Source organism: Panonychus citri, unplaced genomic scaffold (assembly GCF_014898815.1).
Source record: "Panonychus citri isolate SS breed McGregor unplaced genomic scaffold, ASM1489881v1 Contig00140, whole genome shotgun sequence".
In the NCBI taxonomy this organism is placed as follows: domain Eukaryota; kingdom Metazoa; phylum Arthropoda; class Arachnida; order Trombidiformes; family Tetranychidae; genus Panonychus; species Panonychus citri.
This window is the reverse complement of record NW_026515545.1, coordinates 2,523,765-2,539,437: the sequence shown is the minus strand read 5'-3', so window position 1 is coordinate 2,539,437 and position 15,673 is coordinate 2,523,765. Positions and strand designations below refer to the sequence as shown.

Below are 15,673 nucleotides of genomic sequence, written 5' to 3'. Positions count from 1 at the left end.
TTGAAAAAGAAATTTGACGAAAAAAAATCGATAAATGAAAATCAATCAATTAAATAATAGTAATATCAAAGAAAATGAAAGAAATATTATTTGATAATCACATGATGAAAATAATTAGCCAACTTGAGAAAAGGAAAGAAGAAAAAAATGGAATGAAAAATCAATAGAAAGCAGAACTTTGGATATGAAAGTTAATGTTAGAAATAAAGTCGACACAATTTAGATATTTGAGTTCGAGAATTTATTTTCATTTTTATTAAATTTCCTAAATTTTGCCATAAAATTTATTAAAAAAGAAGGAAGCAATTAACCATTAAAGAACCTATGATTTTGTTGTAAAGGGAAGAGATGAAACAATAATTTCTTGTCTTTTTTTCTTTGTTTTTCTTTCAATAAAATTTTATCATCAAATAATTTTTGCGAAGAAAAATTTGAAAGCATTGATTGAGAATATAGTGGGAGAGAGAGAGAGAGAGAGGAATTTGAAGGTGGATGAAGAGATGATGATGAAGAAGATGAAGATGAGGATAAATTGATGGAGAAAAAAATTAACAGGATATATGAGATTCTGTATATTTGTATATTAGACTGGGAGTAAAAGAGACTGAGTCGTATTGATGATTATGAGGAAGAGAGAGAGAGAGAGAGAGAGAGAGAGAGAGAGATGATGATGAAGATGATGTGAAAGATAATTGTTGATTGTCAAACATCAACAATTATCACAATCGCCATGACTCGCGAAAAGTTATTTGTTTGTATTTCCTTTTTCATCAGATTATTTAATCTTAATCTCCTTAATCTATTCATCATCATTATCATCATCATCATTTGATAATAAATCTTTATATCTTCATCTGTGGTAACAATTGATTATAAGTAATAGCAATTAACCATAATAATAATGGTAAATAATTAAAACATAATTGAAATAATGATTAACTGTTTCGAGTCTCTATTAACTAAGTTACTGTCTCTATCTTAATGGTTGGAGAGAGAGAGAGAGAGTGAGAGAGAGAGAGAGAGAGAGAGAGAGAGAGAGAGAGAGAGATTATTTAACAAATGGTTGATAGATTGATTTAAAATCTTGGTGAGCAAATTGGTTTTTAAAAATACAAGTTAATTGTCATTGAAGATGATAATCAACCATTTGTTAGCATTATTGTTATAACAATATAATCATCAACAGAATCTGCCAAAGGATAACATTGGAAATTGAATTTGGACAGATAATATAAAAACATTGGGAGCAAAAACTTAAATGCTGTAAATACAATTAGATAATGACGATCGGCGAGAAAATCTTGTGATTAGTTAATTAATTGCTATAACAGTAGTAATAATAATGGTGTAATTATTGAGATAATATTGCTTCTGGAGAAAAAAAAATTAACTAAATTGTTCAGGTGTAAGTTTGATGATCGTCAGAAATATAAATTCAATCGTTGACTTTTTTGATGATCTTGTTGGCACATCAACAATTAATGATTCTTGGAGACAATTAGTTGAGGTTTGATTGTTGTTTCTTCATCCTTCTTTGATTGTTAATACAATTGATTACGATGATTAGTTGATTGCATGGTGATAATAAAATAATAATCATTTAAATTCCAGTGCATTTATCATAAAAGGCACCATTTTGTTTTTTCTTGCTCGTAACGAAAATGAAAATCAGATTGAGGCTTAACCTTAATTGGAAAAGGGTAACAATTAAAAGATGAATAATTTCACCAATAGTTTCACCCTTTCTCAAAAAAGAGGTCAAAGAGCATAATTAACTAGCAATCAACTTTCTCATTCGTAATCAGATTGATTAAATTGTGAAGAATCCTAATTGTTAACACAATTGATGGAGAACAAGGATTTTAATTCCTTCCAATTGAACATGAATCATCTTTAATCATTTAACGATTAAATCATCTTTTTGAGCTTTAATATTTCCTTTTCATGGAAAATATTGTTCGATAAACAGTAATTGAATTTGTTCACGAGATTCCGATTCAATTGATATTGTGTCTCAATGTTGACTGATCGTTGATCCATTGACTTGTTCATCTTTTTCTTGTCATATTGATGATGTTTATGTTTATAAGGTAATTAAGTTGTTCGAATTTGATTTTCTCTTAATTGATCAATAAAACTGATGATGATTCCGATGGTTAGGAAATTAAATGGTAAATTCGTCGTCGTCATAGTAATAGTTTCATTTGGTTTCTCTCCATGTCAATTTTGTCGAGATTTTCATCATTAAGAATTATTATTGAGTCTCTTCTCTCCTTGAAGTGGATTAATTAGAAGAAAAAAAAGATTATTTGTTCAAGTTAATTGTCTGGTTGATGAATTATTCAAATTTACGATCTGAAGGGTTGGTTTATGGTGAAAAGTGATTTCCTTTTGTTCAGGTGAGTGTGAAATGTGAAATTTTTTGTGATTTCTTTGTTTTTTGATGCAGTTTATGCTTTTAGTTAATCTTATTGTTAATCTTTTGTTTATAATTATTATTATTGTTGTCATTCTGTGGTTTCTTGGTTTTGATTGATTCGAGATGTTTCCTTGATGTCAACATTAAGTTACAGATGAAATGAGAATTTTCCATGATTCTTAATATATTTATATGTATAACAAAGTCTTAATTATTAATTATTATTTCATCTTCCACATTCACTTTAGGTCTTCGTTGAGCAATGCTTATTGGCACCGAATATTAAATACAAAAAGAGAGAGAGAGACAGAGTGATGATGCTGATGCTTTACGTTTATAAGATGATGGCGACGATGAAGATGAAGATGATGGTGAAAAAAAGATGCAGAGTAAAGGTAAAAAGGTAAAGTGTGATGAAGAGCAAGAAGAAAGAGTGTCGATTATACTTCGACAGAGGAAGAGAGAGAGAGAGAGAGAGCAAAAAATGTTTGCCATTAAATTTACCAGTAAATTTGTTTGTTTATTGTGAGCAGAAGCATCTCTGTGAAGGATAAGATGATGATGATGATGGCGAGGAGGAGGAAGAACATGATGATGATGATGATGATGATGAAACAGGTTGAAGAGATGCTCAGGAAGAATAAGAAGATAAGAAGAAAGGAAAAATAAAAGAAAATGATACAAAGGATTTTAACACATAGAGATGAGGATGTTGTTGTTTTTCATGTAATAAGGTTTTCGTTTTTACAGTTGAAGATCCAAAATCAATTTCTATTTTATCGTAATTGATATTCTTTTACCATTCATGGTGATAACTGATAAACATGGAGATTCGGATGAACAAGAAGAATTAATTAGTTAACAAAACAAAATTAACACTAATAAAGAGAAAACATTGAACATTGTTGCCAATTGAAATTGAGAAAATTAAGTCAATTTGATGACAAGCGGGAAAAGAGAAGGGGCTTTTTCTTAATTACCATTTTTTTCTCTTTCTTCTATTGAGATTTGATTTTCTTTTAATTAGTTAATTTCCAATTAGTAGAAAATTTCTTCCAAATTAATTAATCTTCCTCAAAATTTGAGCGCTGATTCGAAATCGTTGAAATTTAAAGGCATTAAAATTATGCTTTTCTTTTGTTTGTGACAATTTTTTTTTCTTCTAAATTTCTACTCTTCCCCTTTTCTCCCTCATCATTTCAAATGATTCATTTGAAATGATTCATTTGTTTTCATCTCTCACCCCGTTCACTTGAAGTTTATATATTTATGTTTCTTGTTTATATAATTTGGGTGTTTATTGTAACAATTTGGATCAAAGAGAGAGAGAGAGAGAGAGAGAGAGCAAAGGATCAATGGAAGAGTGAAAAAAAAGAAAAAAAGAAAAATGATCAACTTCTTTTCCCTTTGATTTTGATGGAGAAAACAAAATGTCCCCTGCGACTTGTTGCCCTTTATTTTTTTCTCATCTTCTTCTTCTTCTTATTTTTAACATCTTATCATCATTTTATATTCGTGTTCCTCATCTTCTCGAGTCTCAACACTGATAATTGCTTAGCCTTGTTAAATGGAAATAGAGAGAGAGAGAGAGAGAGAGACTGTTGTTCATGGTAAGTTAAAATAATATCAGAGTATCAATTGCAGTTAGAAGAGATAACGGATGCAAAGAAGCATGGAAAGAGATGGAAAAGGATGAAAACTGAGGATGATAGTAAAGGATGAGAAGCAAAGAATGATGATGAGAAGCTTGATGATGATGGTAAAGGATGTGGGAAGGAGAAGAAACAAATATTAAGGAGAAAGTAAAGGTTCTGTCAACGATGTAACTTAGATCAATGAGTCTTTGAATCTACTAACGATTTTTTTATCTTTTCTCGTATTTAGATACAAAGAAGAAGACGAACAAGACGGAAAAATAAGAATAACAAGATAAAATGGAGACAGAAAAAAGAAAGAGAACATTTCGAATAAGCATTGGGATGTAACCATCTAGAATAAAAACAAAATCAACAAGAGTAACAGTAAAGTGCATTGAAAAAGTTGCTCCATCTTTTTGCTTCTCTTCTCCCATCGGCTCTCCTACTTGTCTTCATCTTCTCTCTTTCTCTCCCTTTTCATCATTTTTGGTCTCATTTCTCTTTCATCTTGTTTGTTCCTGACAATCCTCATGTTATATCGCATATTCTTCCCTGACCAGCAACCATTTCACTCTTCTTCCATTCCAAGTCTATTGTACTTTCTTCTGGTCACTTCCCTGTAACTTAAGGTTCCATTGGATGTTTTTTTTATTCTGTCATCTCTTTTGTACAGACACACACATAAAGCTAATCTTTATGTTACAATTATTATCATTATTATTGTATTCGTATTGTTCTTGCCATTATTGCTGCTGTTGTTGTTTTTTTCTTCTCTTCCTCGTTCATGATTAAACCGATGATATATACTGGTGGTGATGGCTGAGATTTTGCTGATGATGAAGAAGAGAAAGAGAGAGAGAGAGAGATGAACAAGATGGAGATAATAATATTGGTGGTGTTATGAATAACCCAAAACAAAGAGGAAAAAAAATAACATCAAATCAAGTCAACTAGAGGATAGTTTTATATATCTATTAGTTATTTAGTGGCTATAATATATAATATTAAGAGAGAGAGAGAGAGAGAGAGAGAGAGAGAGAGAGATGATGATGATGATGATAGGAAGAGAGAAGATGATAAAATCGTCAATCAATAAAAATCAACGATCAACAAACTGGTCAAAGTGTCCAGACAACTGTACATGATTCTTACATGGGTTTCAATAAGCTGAGAGTAAATCATATTATATAAACTTTGCCATTCAGGGAGTGATTTTGAGATGATGATGAGAGAGGAAAATATCAAAGGGAAGACAGATGAATAGGTAGAGAGAGAGAGAGATGAAATATCGAGATATTGTATATCCAACTAATTTCCGCTTCTCATCGTAACCTGGGCAGTTTATGTTGGCAAGAAAAAGGGCCTGATAAGGTTGAAGGTTACATGAAATGGATAAGAGAGAGAAAGAGGAAAAGAAAGGGTTTCATTAGAAAGAGGAAGATGAAAGATGATAGATGAAGATAGAGAGCAAAATGAGAGGCAGGAAATTGCAAATGTTGCAAACACAATTTTCGTTTCAAAAAACGCAAGTTATTCAGGTTTCAATTCTTTGCTCTTGGTGTGTGAGAGTTATGATCAATTGTCTCTCCATTGATTCTTCCTCTTTAATACTTGTTTCACTTTCTTTTTTTTTCTCCTCCAAGACGAAAACAAAGATAAATGTCGACTCAGCATCAATTGTGTCTTTAAAAGGTTTTCATCTTGTTGTTGATTTTGTAGGTGAACTTGTTGATGTTGTGTTATCATTGCTGTTCTTTGTTGTTCTTCATGATAAAAGGTATAAATTTCTGAAAATTCTGTTCATCTCTCTTTCGTTCCCCTCCGGTGTGTATGTGTGTGTGTGTGTGTGTCTTTTCACTGGCATTTCCTTTGAGGTTTGATTGATGTCACAAATTATTGATTCTTCATTTCAAAATGGAAGGAAGAAAAAAAAAGTTCTTTTTTCGTAACAATATCGGTTACAATTAGTGATAATAATAAATGTTGAGATGTGGAAGATGTTGGTGTTATCATTTGGGTGAGTGAGTGAGTGTGTTGAGTGTTTTCTTGTTGTTTACATGAGTTTTTCATGGTTGAAGCAAAAAAAAGACAAGTTGAAAGTTCATTTTGTTGTGAAAAAACTTGTCGAAAAACAGAAGAAAAAAAAATTGATTTGAAGAGTTGAGGTTTTCCTTTTCAATTGAAATTTTATCCTCATCATCAACAATCATCATCATCATCTGTTGGCTGATTCTCGGTCCTGATTAATTGAGTTGAAAACATTTCTATTAATATTAACAGTTGCAGTATTAATTGTTACTGGTTGTCATCGTAATACGATAACGTCAGGAGCTGAACGAGTTTCGATGAAACTTCGAGGTCGATTGGCAGTGTGATCACTTGATGAGCTCATTTCAATAACAGTTTCCGCCCTGAATCGGCCATGACGACTTGACGACGAAGGCACTTTATCATCAGATTCATCTTCTGTATCCTCCCCGTGAGATCCACCGCCTCCACTACCCCCACCACCTCCGCCACTAGAATGGTGGAGATGATGAGAGGGGCCCACAGAGGCTGATCTGTAGTCTCCTGGATTTGGGGTTCGATGATGTGAAGAGGACGATGAAAGAGGAAGTGAATCATGATGATGACCCGGAAAACCGGGATGCTGAGCGCAATCAGGATGATGTTGAGATTGATGAGAATGGTGAGCATGATGATGATGGTGATGATGATTGTCCAAGGATACAATGGAAGATGATACACCAATACCATGAGGTGGTGGTGGAGGAGGCGGTGAAGGAGTATCTAATTTACTTGCATCCAAAGGAAGAGTTGTCGTTGACCGAGTATTTCGTGATCGAAGGTGAGATAAAGCTGGAGGTGGTGGTGGCGGAGGAATTGGTGATTCACTGCCACTTCTTAGACCCGTGTCGGAATCTTGATGGTAATAGGGACAATCATTTGGTAACACTGGATAACGAATAACATTTTCTGGTGGATATTTATCTCTTCCACCACCACCGCCACCATCTTCACCACCACTTCCCAGATCATCAAGTAATGATCCAGGATGATGATGATGATGATGATGATCACCGGTGGGAGTTTTACGATAATAACCACCAACATCAGGTACATAGCATCCATGTTCATCTTCCTCCGGGTTACTTGCATCCATAAGGTTAGCACTTGATTTAGTGTAATTTGAACGTATAAGCATACCCGTTGATCCTCCGCCACTTCCCACCAGACTACCACCACCACCGCCATCGCCTTTACCACCACCGGAACACAATGGTGGCGGATAATCAAGAACCGGTTCAATTCGTGTCATGGTGATGGTTCGATCAAGATCACGTTCAACTGAAGGTTCTCGAGATCTTCTCAGTTTATATTCCAATTCTCGTTGACGTCGCTCCTGAATTTTGCCCCAACATGAGACAACAATCGAAGCGCACATACCAATAACTAATGCGAAAAACAATATAAGAATGATTATCATATGATTGGAATCAAATGATGTCAAACTTTTCGAATCTGTTGAAAGAAAAAGAGAGAAACAAAAAGAAAATCAATCTCAAAATGATCAAGCCAATAATCAATTCGCTAAGATGATCAATTACCTTTTTCGCAATCCGATTTATCCTCATCGTATCGATATATGCAATTGGGATGACCGTCACATTTTAAGCTTATGTGTATACAAGTCCCATCATCACAATCGAATTCGGTTTTTGGATCACATTTAGCTGAACAATTAATCGAACGGAAGAGAAGAGAAAAATTAGTAAAATTGAACAAATTGGAAAATCAACTTTTCGAAAAGTTGTCGAAACTTTTTTCTTTCAACACTCAGTTAATTAACTTTGTATTACTTTGTAACTTATTACGATGATCAAGTTTCGACTCGGGGAAAAAAAACCTTAATCACTAAACTGTTTCATTAACTGTCAGAAAATTATTAACATCTCTCCAAACAATTTAGGTCTAGAACTTTTTTTCTGTCATACAAAAAAAAGGCATCAAAGTTAAACAGCTTGACTGAATCATGATAATCATCATCATCATCATCATTATAATCAAGTATTAAAATGAATAAAGCAACATCATCAAATATAAATACAGAAAAGCAAGTTAACTTGAACAGAATTAAATTAAATTAAAGGAGAAATCAGATAAACCAAAACGCGAGGGAAAAAAAGATGAAAACAATTAACCAACAACAATCAATTGATAGTCAATATGAATGAGTAGAAAATGAGAAAACGATAAGAAAATAATCCAATCAACTAACTGATGGATCGAAAGGGAGATTATCCCCTCAGGCTAATCCACTGGAATCGCGAATTATATTTACCTGGATTTTTAGGTTCTCTAAAGGCTGTGAAGAGTATGGTGAAGGCAAATTTCAAGGCGCCGGGTTTGGCATGAAGTCTAATGTGTACTTTATTTGTTTCCGATTTGTGGGGCTCGGTGGCAGTGCCACAGAACCTTTCTTTTCGACTTGTCTCTAGTAAAGAGTTACCATAGATATCGATGTAATTTAAATGACAATCATTCGGTTTCTCGAGTTTATAATCCGTAAAATTTATGTACATCTAGAGGAGAGAAAGAGAGAGAGAAAACAATTGAAATTAATATCATCATGTTGGAAACTATCAAACAGTTTATATAATAATATTAAAACTACTTTGGAACAAGAAAATTGATAATAATTAATTTAACGAGTTGAAATCAATTATTAAATAATCCAAGCTCTAAATTGCTAATGGTTGAATGGATATTCGAGGTCCGCGATTCTGTATAATAATATATACTCTTTATCCTCTCTGTTCATGAGTTAATTTGTGCCTCATTGAACTTGATACTTATCATTATCATTATCATCATAATCATCATCGTTATTTTAACTATTTTCATCTTTCGTTTTAATCATTTTCTATCATCAACAACACAACCAGATGATAATCATCTTATTATTTACAGTTATGAGTGATTCAATTATTATTCTCAACAGTTCAATTTAGAAATTTTTTCTTCTCATTCAACGTAGATCACCCTGTAGTTTATCTGTCTATTCTTCTTTCTTTTTTATTTTTCTCTGTTTTGAAATTACATATTCTTTCTGAATTTCTTGGTATCAACACAGAGAATTGAATGTGTTCATGTTATTTTTATAATTTCTCCGCATCTTCATCATTTCGCCTTCTCTCTCTCTCTCTCTCATCATCATCATCCTTTCCATTACTACTACTACTTCCAAGTTCCTCTCTCTCTCACTTTCACTCTCACTCTCTCTTTCTCTCTCATTTACCATCATTCTGCTCCTAAGCCTTAGAAAATACAGTAGAGAATAAAAAAAGACCAAAGAGTTTTTTGACTTGGAATCTTGAACAAAACTCTTTTCTCATGTAACCTCCATTGTGAAGATGTGAAACATTATAAAAGAAAATGAATCTTCTTCATCATCATGCTCTTCTCTTTCTCTCTCTCTCTCTCTCTTTACTTTCTCTATCGAATATTTTGTTAGCCTAGTTTGTCGTCTTATTTTTCCTTCTCTTCCTCGAAAATAATTGGCTTCAGAATAGTTAATATATATAAAGTTAAATTAAATTGTTACAGAATTGAACGTTCGAATGTCCATATTGATGGTATTTGCTGGAGAAAACATTGAGAGAGGAAAAAGTAACATGATGAAAAGAGTTGAGACTGTGATTGAATTGAAAAAGACAGAGTGTCCAGTTAGAAAGAAAGAAAGAAGAATTGATTGACCATGGTCACCGAATAATCTTCTTTGTTGTAATAATCCTTTGTCTGTTATTCTATCATCATACTCATTCTCAGGATCACCCATAACTTTCTCTCTCATCATCATCTTAAACTGACCAATACTTTTTTCCCCCTTGATTCTCTTACTTTCTCCCTCTCTTTTCATTTCGAAAACAAATTGTTCTTCCTAAGAGAAAAGCATGTTGATGTTATCATCATCATGTTCATTGTTTACTGATTGTTTGACCGGCTTCTTCAATTAAGTCATTCGCCTAAGGTTATTGAGTAATTATAATAAGAGAAGGAAAGAAAGAGAAGTTAATGATTAAGAATTAGAATATGAATTAAGGATAATAAAGATGAGACTTGATTATGAAGATGTTGATGATTATGGTGATTATCAACATCTACTCTGCGGAGCTTAACTACCAAAAATACAATACCTCATATGATGAGCTCAAATTACTGGTCATCAAAAGCTTCGTCTCACCAATAACCAAGCTACTTTAGTTACATTACTAACACACTATCAACATCATTATAATCATTCATCCAATTCTTGGCTCTTTTACTTGACCAGTAAACAGAATTGGTCATCATTTTATTATTCTTTCTCTCTCTCTCTCTCTCTCTACCACTACACTTTTCCATTGCTGTGTATTGTAATCTTTTGGATTCTTTTCAATGAAACTTTGGTTTAGATACACACACACTCTTACAAAATTATATATACGAGAAAATCATTACACCTTTGAAAATGAATGAAGAGGAAGATGATGATGATGATGATGATGATGATGACAATGGTACATGATAAGCAAAACGACACAAATGGTGATAATAAACTACAATTTGTTGAACGAAATCATGGAAGCATAAAAATAGGAAAGATCTTGTTGTTGGGACTCTTTAAGGATATTGATTGGTCAGTTAGAAAGTCAAAGGCAACTGAAAGGTATGAATGACCAAAAGAGATAAAAAGGTAAAATGGTGAACCTAAATACAGAATGAGAAAGAAAAATGAGAAATAATATCGATATACATAAATTAAATTGGACATATTGTTAAATCCATTGGGAAAGAAAAATTTCCATAACTGAACTTCTCTCATCATTTAGATAGACGAGAGAGAGAGAGAGTAACAATTAAATTATATAAATATATTAAAAAGGAATTAATTAGAGACTAAAGTGATAATGGAATTAAATAATATTCAAATGTAATGAAATTGTTGGATTAAAAAGGAACAATAAATAAGAAAAGAAAAGAAAATGAATTTACCTTTTTCTCAGGACTAACGGTGATACTCCAAATACATTCCAATGGTACCGAGTAATCCTCTGAATATTTGATGACATCTTCGGAAATTCTAGTACCATTGATACGACCACTTTCCCCTGTTAAATTATGCTGACAAGCTAAAGGAAAAACAAACCAAAAAATAAACAAAATGGCGGAAAATGAGGTAAGAAAAAAAAACAAAAAGAAACAATAAGAAAGAGAGTTAAGATTAGCAATCAATTGGCTATTTGAGAGATAGAAAAGAAATTATAATTTACAAATGGATTAACTTACCTGGTGGAGGAGGGATGGTGGCTAAATGAGAGGTGAGAGATTAAAGGTGAGAGGAAAAAAATTGAAAGAGAAAAGAAAAAGAAAATTAAGAAAAAATTAATCCAAATTCGCAATGAAAGATGAGCCCGATTGTTATTGTTTTCCAATTGGTTGGTTGATAAGATGATCTCTTATTAATCTCTCTGTCTAATTTACTGTCTAATTTTCTTTGTTTTCCATTTTTTTCTCTCTTTTTCTCCAACGGTTTTTTTTTCTTCTCTTTTTTGATGAGAAGCCAAAAGAGAAAATTATTAAACCGTCGTAATTAGGCTAATGATTATTAACTGTGATTTGTTTTTCTTTTCAGATGATCCAAGACAAAAGAGGAAAACCAACAACAAACGAGGAAAAAAAAGAGAAGAAGAGAAAAAAACATCAAACAAGCGAACAATTTTCTCTATAAATTTCAATGGAAAGGATTGAGAGATGAGGGGAACAAGAAAGAAAAACAATTGGAATTCATGGAGAGATAATTATTCTCATCTTGAAATTAAACGTAAGTACCGAAGTTATTACTCTATTAATTACCATGTTAATCTTTAAATCAAATTGGTAATCAATTAGATTGTTTAAAGATTTTATTGAGTTGACAAGAAATTTACAAACCTTAAAATGGTGAAAAAATTTATTACAACATAACCAGAAAGTGAAAACCATAACATGGCAACAGGAAGAAATTGAAATTCTCATGAATCATAACCATGGTGAATTTATGATGAGGGAACATGAATGATTATTAGAGTCACAAGAGATTATTAAAAAACTGACAACAATTAGATTGATTGAGATTATCAGGTAGAGAAGAAAAAATTTTGAAAATCTAACTCAACATTAACATTTTCCAAATCGATAATCAATTTTAAGTGTAACATTGATTTCTTTTTGTCTAATTGATTACCAATTTGAATTGATTATGGAACAGTTGACAAAAATGACCAATTGAAAATCTAACAATCTATTAATTGTGTGTGTTTCAATTAACTGCTTTCAATAACAATCAACATAAAAGTCAAACTCAATCACTAAATTAACAAACTAACCAACAAACAATGAAAACCACAATTATAAAATTTTTTGTGTTGACACAATTAAATTGAACGATAAAATGTCCATTTAATTACAAGAGGTAGTCACTTGATTGACCATTGGATCATAATTAAGTTAATTGTAATTGAAATAAAGCTTTTCAATTAACATTAAATGTGATCATTAAAACAAAAGGGGGGAAACATTTTTAATTACAATCAGTAAACTGAAACCCAACAAGCTAAAAACAAAATTAATAGAAAGTTAATTATCAGACTGATTATTTAAATCAATCGATTGTTAAACAATTAATGTTGAAAAAAATTAAATAATTGTGTTGATTGAATATTTAGATTGAATTGTAATAAAAAAAACTACAATTGGAAGTTGATAATTTGTTAACTTCAATGAAAATGTTAAATTGTTACGAATTAATTAAAGTTATAAAATTATTATTAATAATAATAAATAAAACAACAATTATGTACTTATTAATCTGAAATTAAAGTTAATGACAATTGAATTAGTCATTAATTGATCAATTTAATTCAACACTATCAATGATGTTCACCATAACCAACATGTTGCCATTGATGAGTTGATGATTTTAATACTTCAATGAAAATATTAAATGTTTACTCATGAATTAACTTTGCAACAGTTATAAAAATTAATGATATTTAATAATAATGAAAATAAAACAACAACAATTTATCGCTATGCTTAGTTAATTACTGAGAATTAAAGTTAATTGAAGTCATATTGAACTTCCTGGAGTCTCATTAACTTTGAAATCTAATTTTCATCTTCTTTTTTTTATTCATTTCTTACAGATTCTCATCAATGATAATGTTCACCATAACCATCACCACTGTTGCCTGATGATCATAATGATGACAATGATGAGGATGAAGAAGATGATGATTTTCATGATACTGATGATGATGATTTTAATACTATTAACCATGAATAATGGCAGAGGGCCAATTCTTTTATTTTTTTTCCTTCTTTTTCGAAAGATGAAGACAGAGGAAGAGAAAAGATTCTTGGTGAATCTTTTTCCTCTTCCCTTTACTTTTTTGGCAACTTTATTTGTGTCACAATTATATTCTTGATGTAAACAAAGCAAAACAAAAACCTAGGGAAAGTTTATATACAATTTATAATATAAATATACACCTTATGTATCAAATGCATGGTGATTCTGATGGTAAAATGAACAGAGGAAAATATCTGAACCTAAATAACAAGAAGGTGGAAAAAAGGAGAAGCAGAAAAACTGAGAAAATCAATAAAACCGTTGGAACTGTTATCGTGGTCTTGATGGAGGAAAACGAGGAGAGAGAAAAAGAGAGAGAGAGAGATGAGGATGAGGATGAGGATGCGGAAGAGATGGGAGGGTGGATGGAGATGGAAGAAGAGGAAGATGAAAAGTTTTGATTGAGACAAGAGGGTAACAAGATTTCCTCAGGTTTTCTTGGTATCAACAACTGAATATTGTACATGCAGGATGAAGATGATGACACAGGGAAAAAGGTAGACAGAGTGAGAAAATGTATTCCAATTTTTCTTCCAAGTGAACCGTTATGGAGAAAGGTAAAAATTGATGTAAAGGTATTTATGACAGATTAAATTAACCAGATTGTTTACATGATTGACATTGGAACCATTGAAACAACAGAAACACCTAATTCATGATGATGGTGGCAGATTAACAGGATGAAATGAAAAATGTAATCATCAGAATAAGAAAATAAGGTAAAACTTTGTATATATAATTTGATTAACTTTAAGCGTAAATTAATTGCTAAATACTATGATAATTACCAACAATCAGATTAATATCAAAGGTTAATCAATATCGATCTAATATTTAATTATCATAATATCGATTTCATTAACTGTTAACTTTTTGTTTCTTTTTTCCTTTGTAACAATTTTTTTTAAGGTTTTTCTTCAACTTTAAATTGTCTTTAATTTGATTACTGATCACAATTGTTGATTATTTTCCGAAATCCAAATATATAAATGAAAGAGCGATTAATTTTGTTCCAATTGCAATTATATTTCGCTGATAAATTAAGTAGTAACTTTATCGTAATAATAAGTTTTCCTTTCCCTCGAAATGAACTTTTTTCACTTCGAACTGTTTCATTTTCTTTTCTTTTTCAATTTTCCAGAACCTGAGGAATTCCAAGTAATCAGATCGGATGATCAGAATAAGCAAACATTCAATTGGAAGAAGCTAAAAAAAGAAAAGGAAGATAAAATTGTCATCATCATCATCATCTAAGTATCCAATTGATAATCGATGAGGACAATGAGAGAGAGAGAGATAAAAGAAAAAGTTTCTCCCATGATAATCATTAGAAGATATTAAACTGACCCAACGAAATAGCCAATGATATAAATAGATACAAACAAATGACAATAACAATAAATGAAAGACAATAATAAGTTATGATGAGTAAGAAAACTGGTTAATCTGGTTAACTGATTAACCGGAAAAAAAACAAAGTAAAAAGGTAAACAAACTGGACGATGAACCAGAAATTGAATGAAAACTGATCAACTTGTATTCTCATCTCTTCTCATCAGTTGAATATGAGAATGAAGAAGACAAAAGGATGAGGATGATGGATGTTGTCAAGAACAGAATGAGAAGATGATGAAGATGATAATATGGAAACAATTTACTTTTGTAATGATAAAATCGATAAGGAAAATGTTTACCTGTGTGAATGTTAATATATATTATTATGAGTCTGTTGTTGTTGTTGTTGCTTGTTTGATGTTAATATCATTTGATTTTATCCACTTTCAACAATTCGTGGATGTTGTTAAGGATAATAATAAGTGATTAAGTTAATTGTTACATCTTAATACTTACTTGCTTGATTTAAGAATGTATAAACTCCTCTAAATCCTTCATACTCTATACTCTCATCTGATTTAAATCTTAACCAAAGGTAATTGTGTGTTGATTGAATTTCATGGGGAAAATTGTGTCCACACAGAACCGAGAGTATGTCCGAGTAGCCATATTTCCCATTTCTTATTTCAAGTCTATCATATTCACAATTAGGCGAAGCCTCCATGGCAAATCTATCTCGAAATTCAATTTTAATATATTGTCCATAAGGAGCTGGAAAAAAAAAGTATCAACAATAAAAGGGAAACAAACAACAATTAAATCAATCGTAAAAATCGTATAATATAAGGT

General features: G+C 31.4%; 1 protein-coding gene and 1 long non-coding RNA gene across 5 annotated transcripts in view; one reads left to right on the top strand and one right to left on the bottom strand.

Moving 5' to 3' along the window:
• Positions 1–224: 224 nt before the first annotated feature.
• LOC128394958 (uncharacterized) overlaps positions 225–15,673 on the bottom strand; it is a 44,597-nt gene continuing 29,148 nt past the window's right edge. Inside the window, exons 4-9 of the mRNA XM_053355335.1 lie at positions 15,341–15,595; positions 11,386–11,406; positions 11,092–11,228; positions 8,399–8,639; positions 7,665–7,790; positions 225–7,578 (exon numbers count right to left, since the gene is read on the bottom strand). Of these exons, the coding sequence (XP_053211310.1) occupies positions 6,362–7,578; positions 7,665–7,790; positions 8,399–8,639; positions 11,092–11,228; positions 11,386–11,406; positions 15,341–15,595 (1,997 nt within the window). The 3' untranslated portion in view covers positions 225–6,361. The remainder of the gene's footprint in view (positions 7,579–7,664; positions 7,791–8,398; positions 8,640–11,091; positions 11,229–11,385; positions 11,407–15,340; positions 15,596–15,673) is intronic.
• On the top strand, positions 11,500–15,298 carry LOC128394962 (uncharacterized). Of its 4 annotated transcripts, none has more exons than XR_008326476.1 (4): positions 11,500–11,920; positions 13,284–14,208; positions 14,399–14,547; positions 14,631–15,296. It is a non-coding gene; the product is annotated as an uncharacterized LOC128394962 (long non-coding RNA). The 4 variants fall into 4 exon arrangements; XR_008326478.1 differs by having other exon boundaries at positions 11,502–11,920; positions 13,284–14,064; positions 14,132–14,208; positions 14,399–15,297; XR_008326475.1 differs by having other exon boundaries at positions 11,502–11,920; positions 14,399–15,298.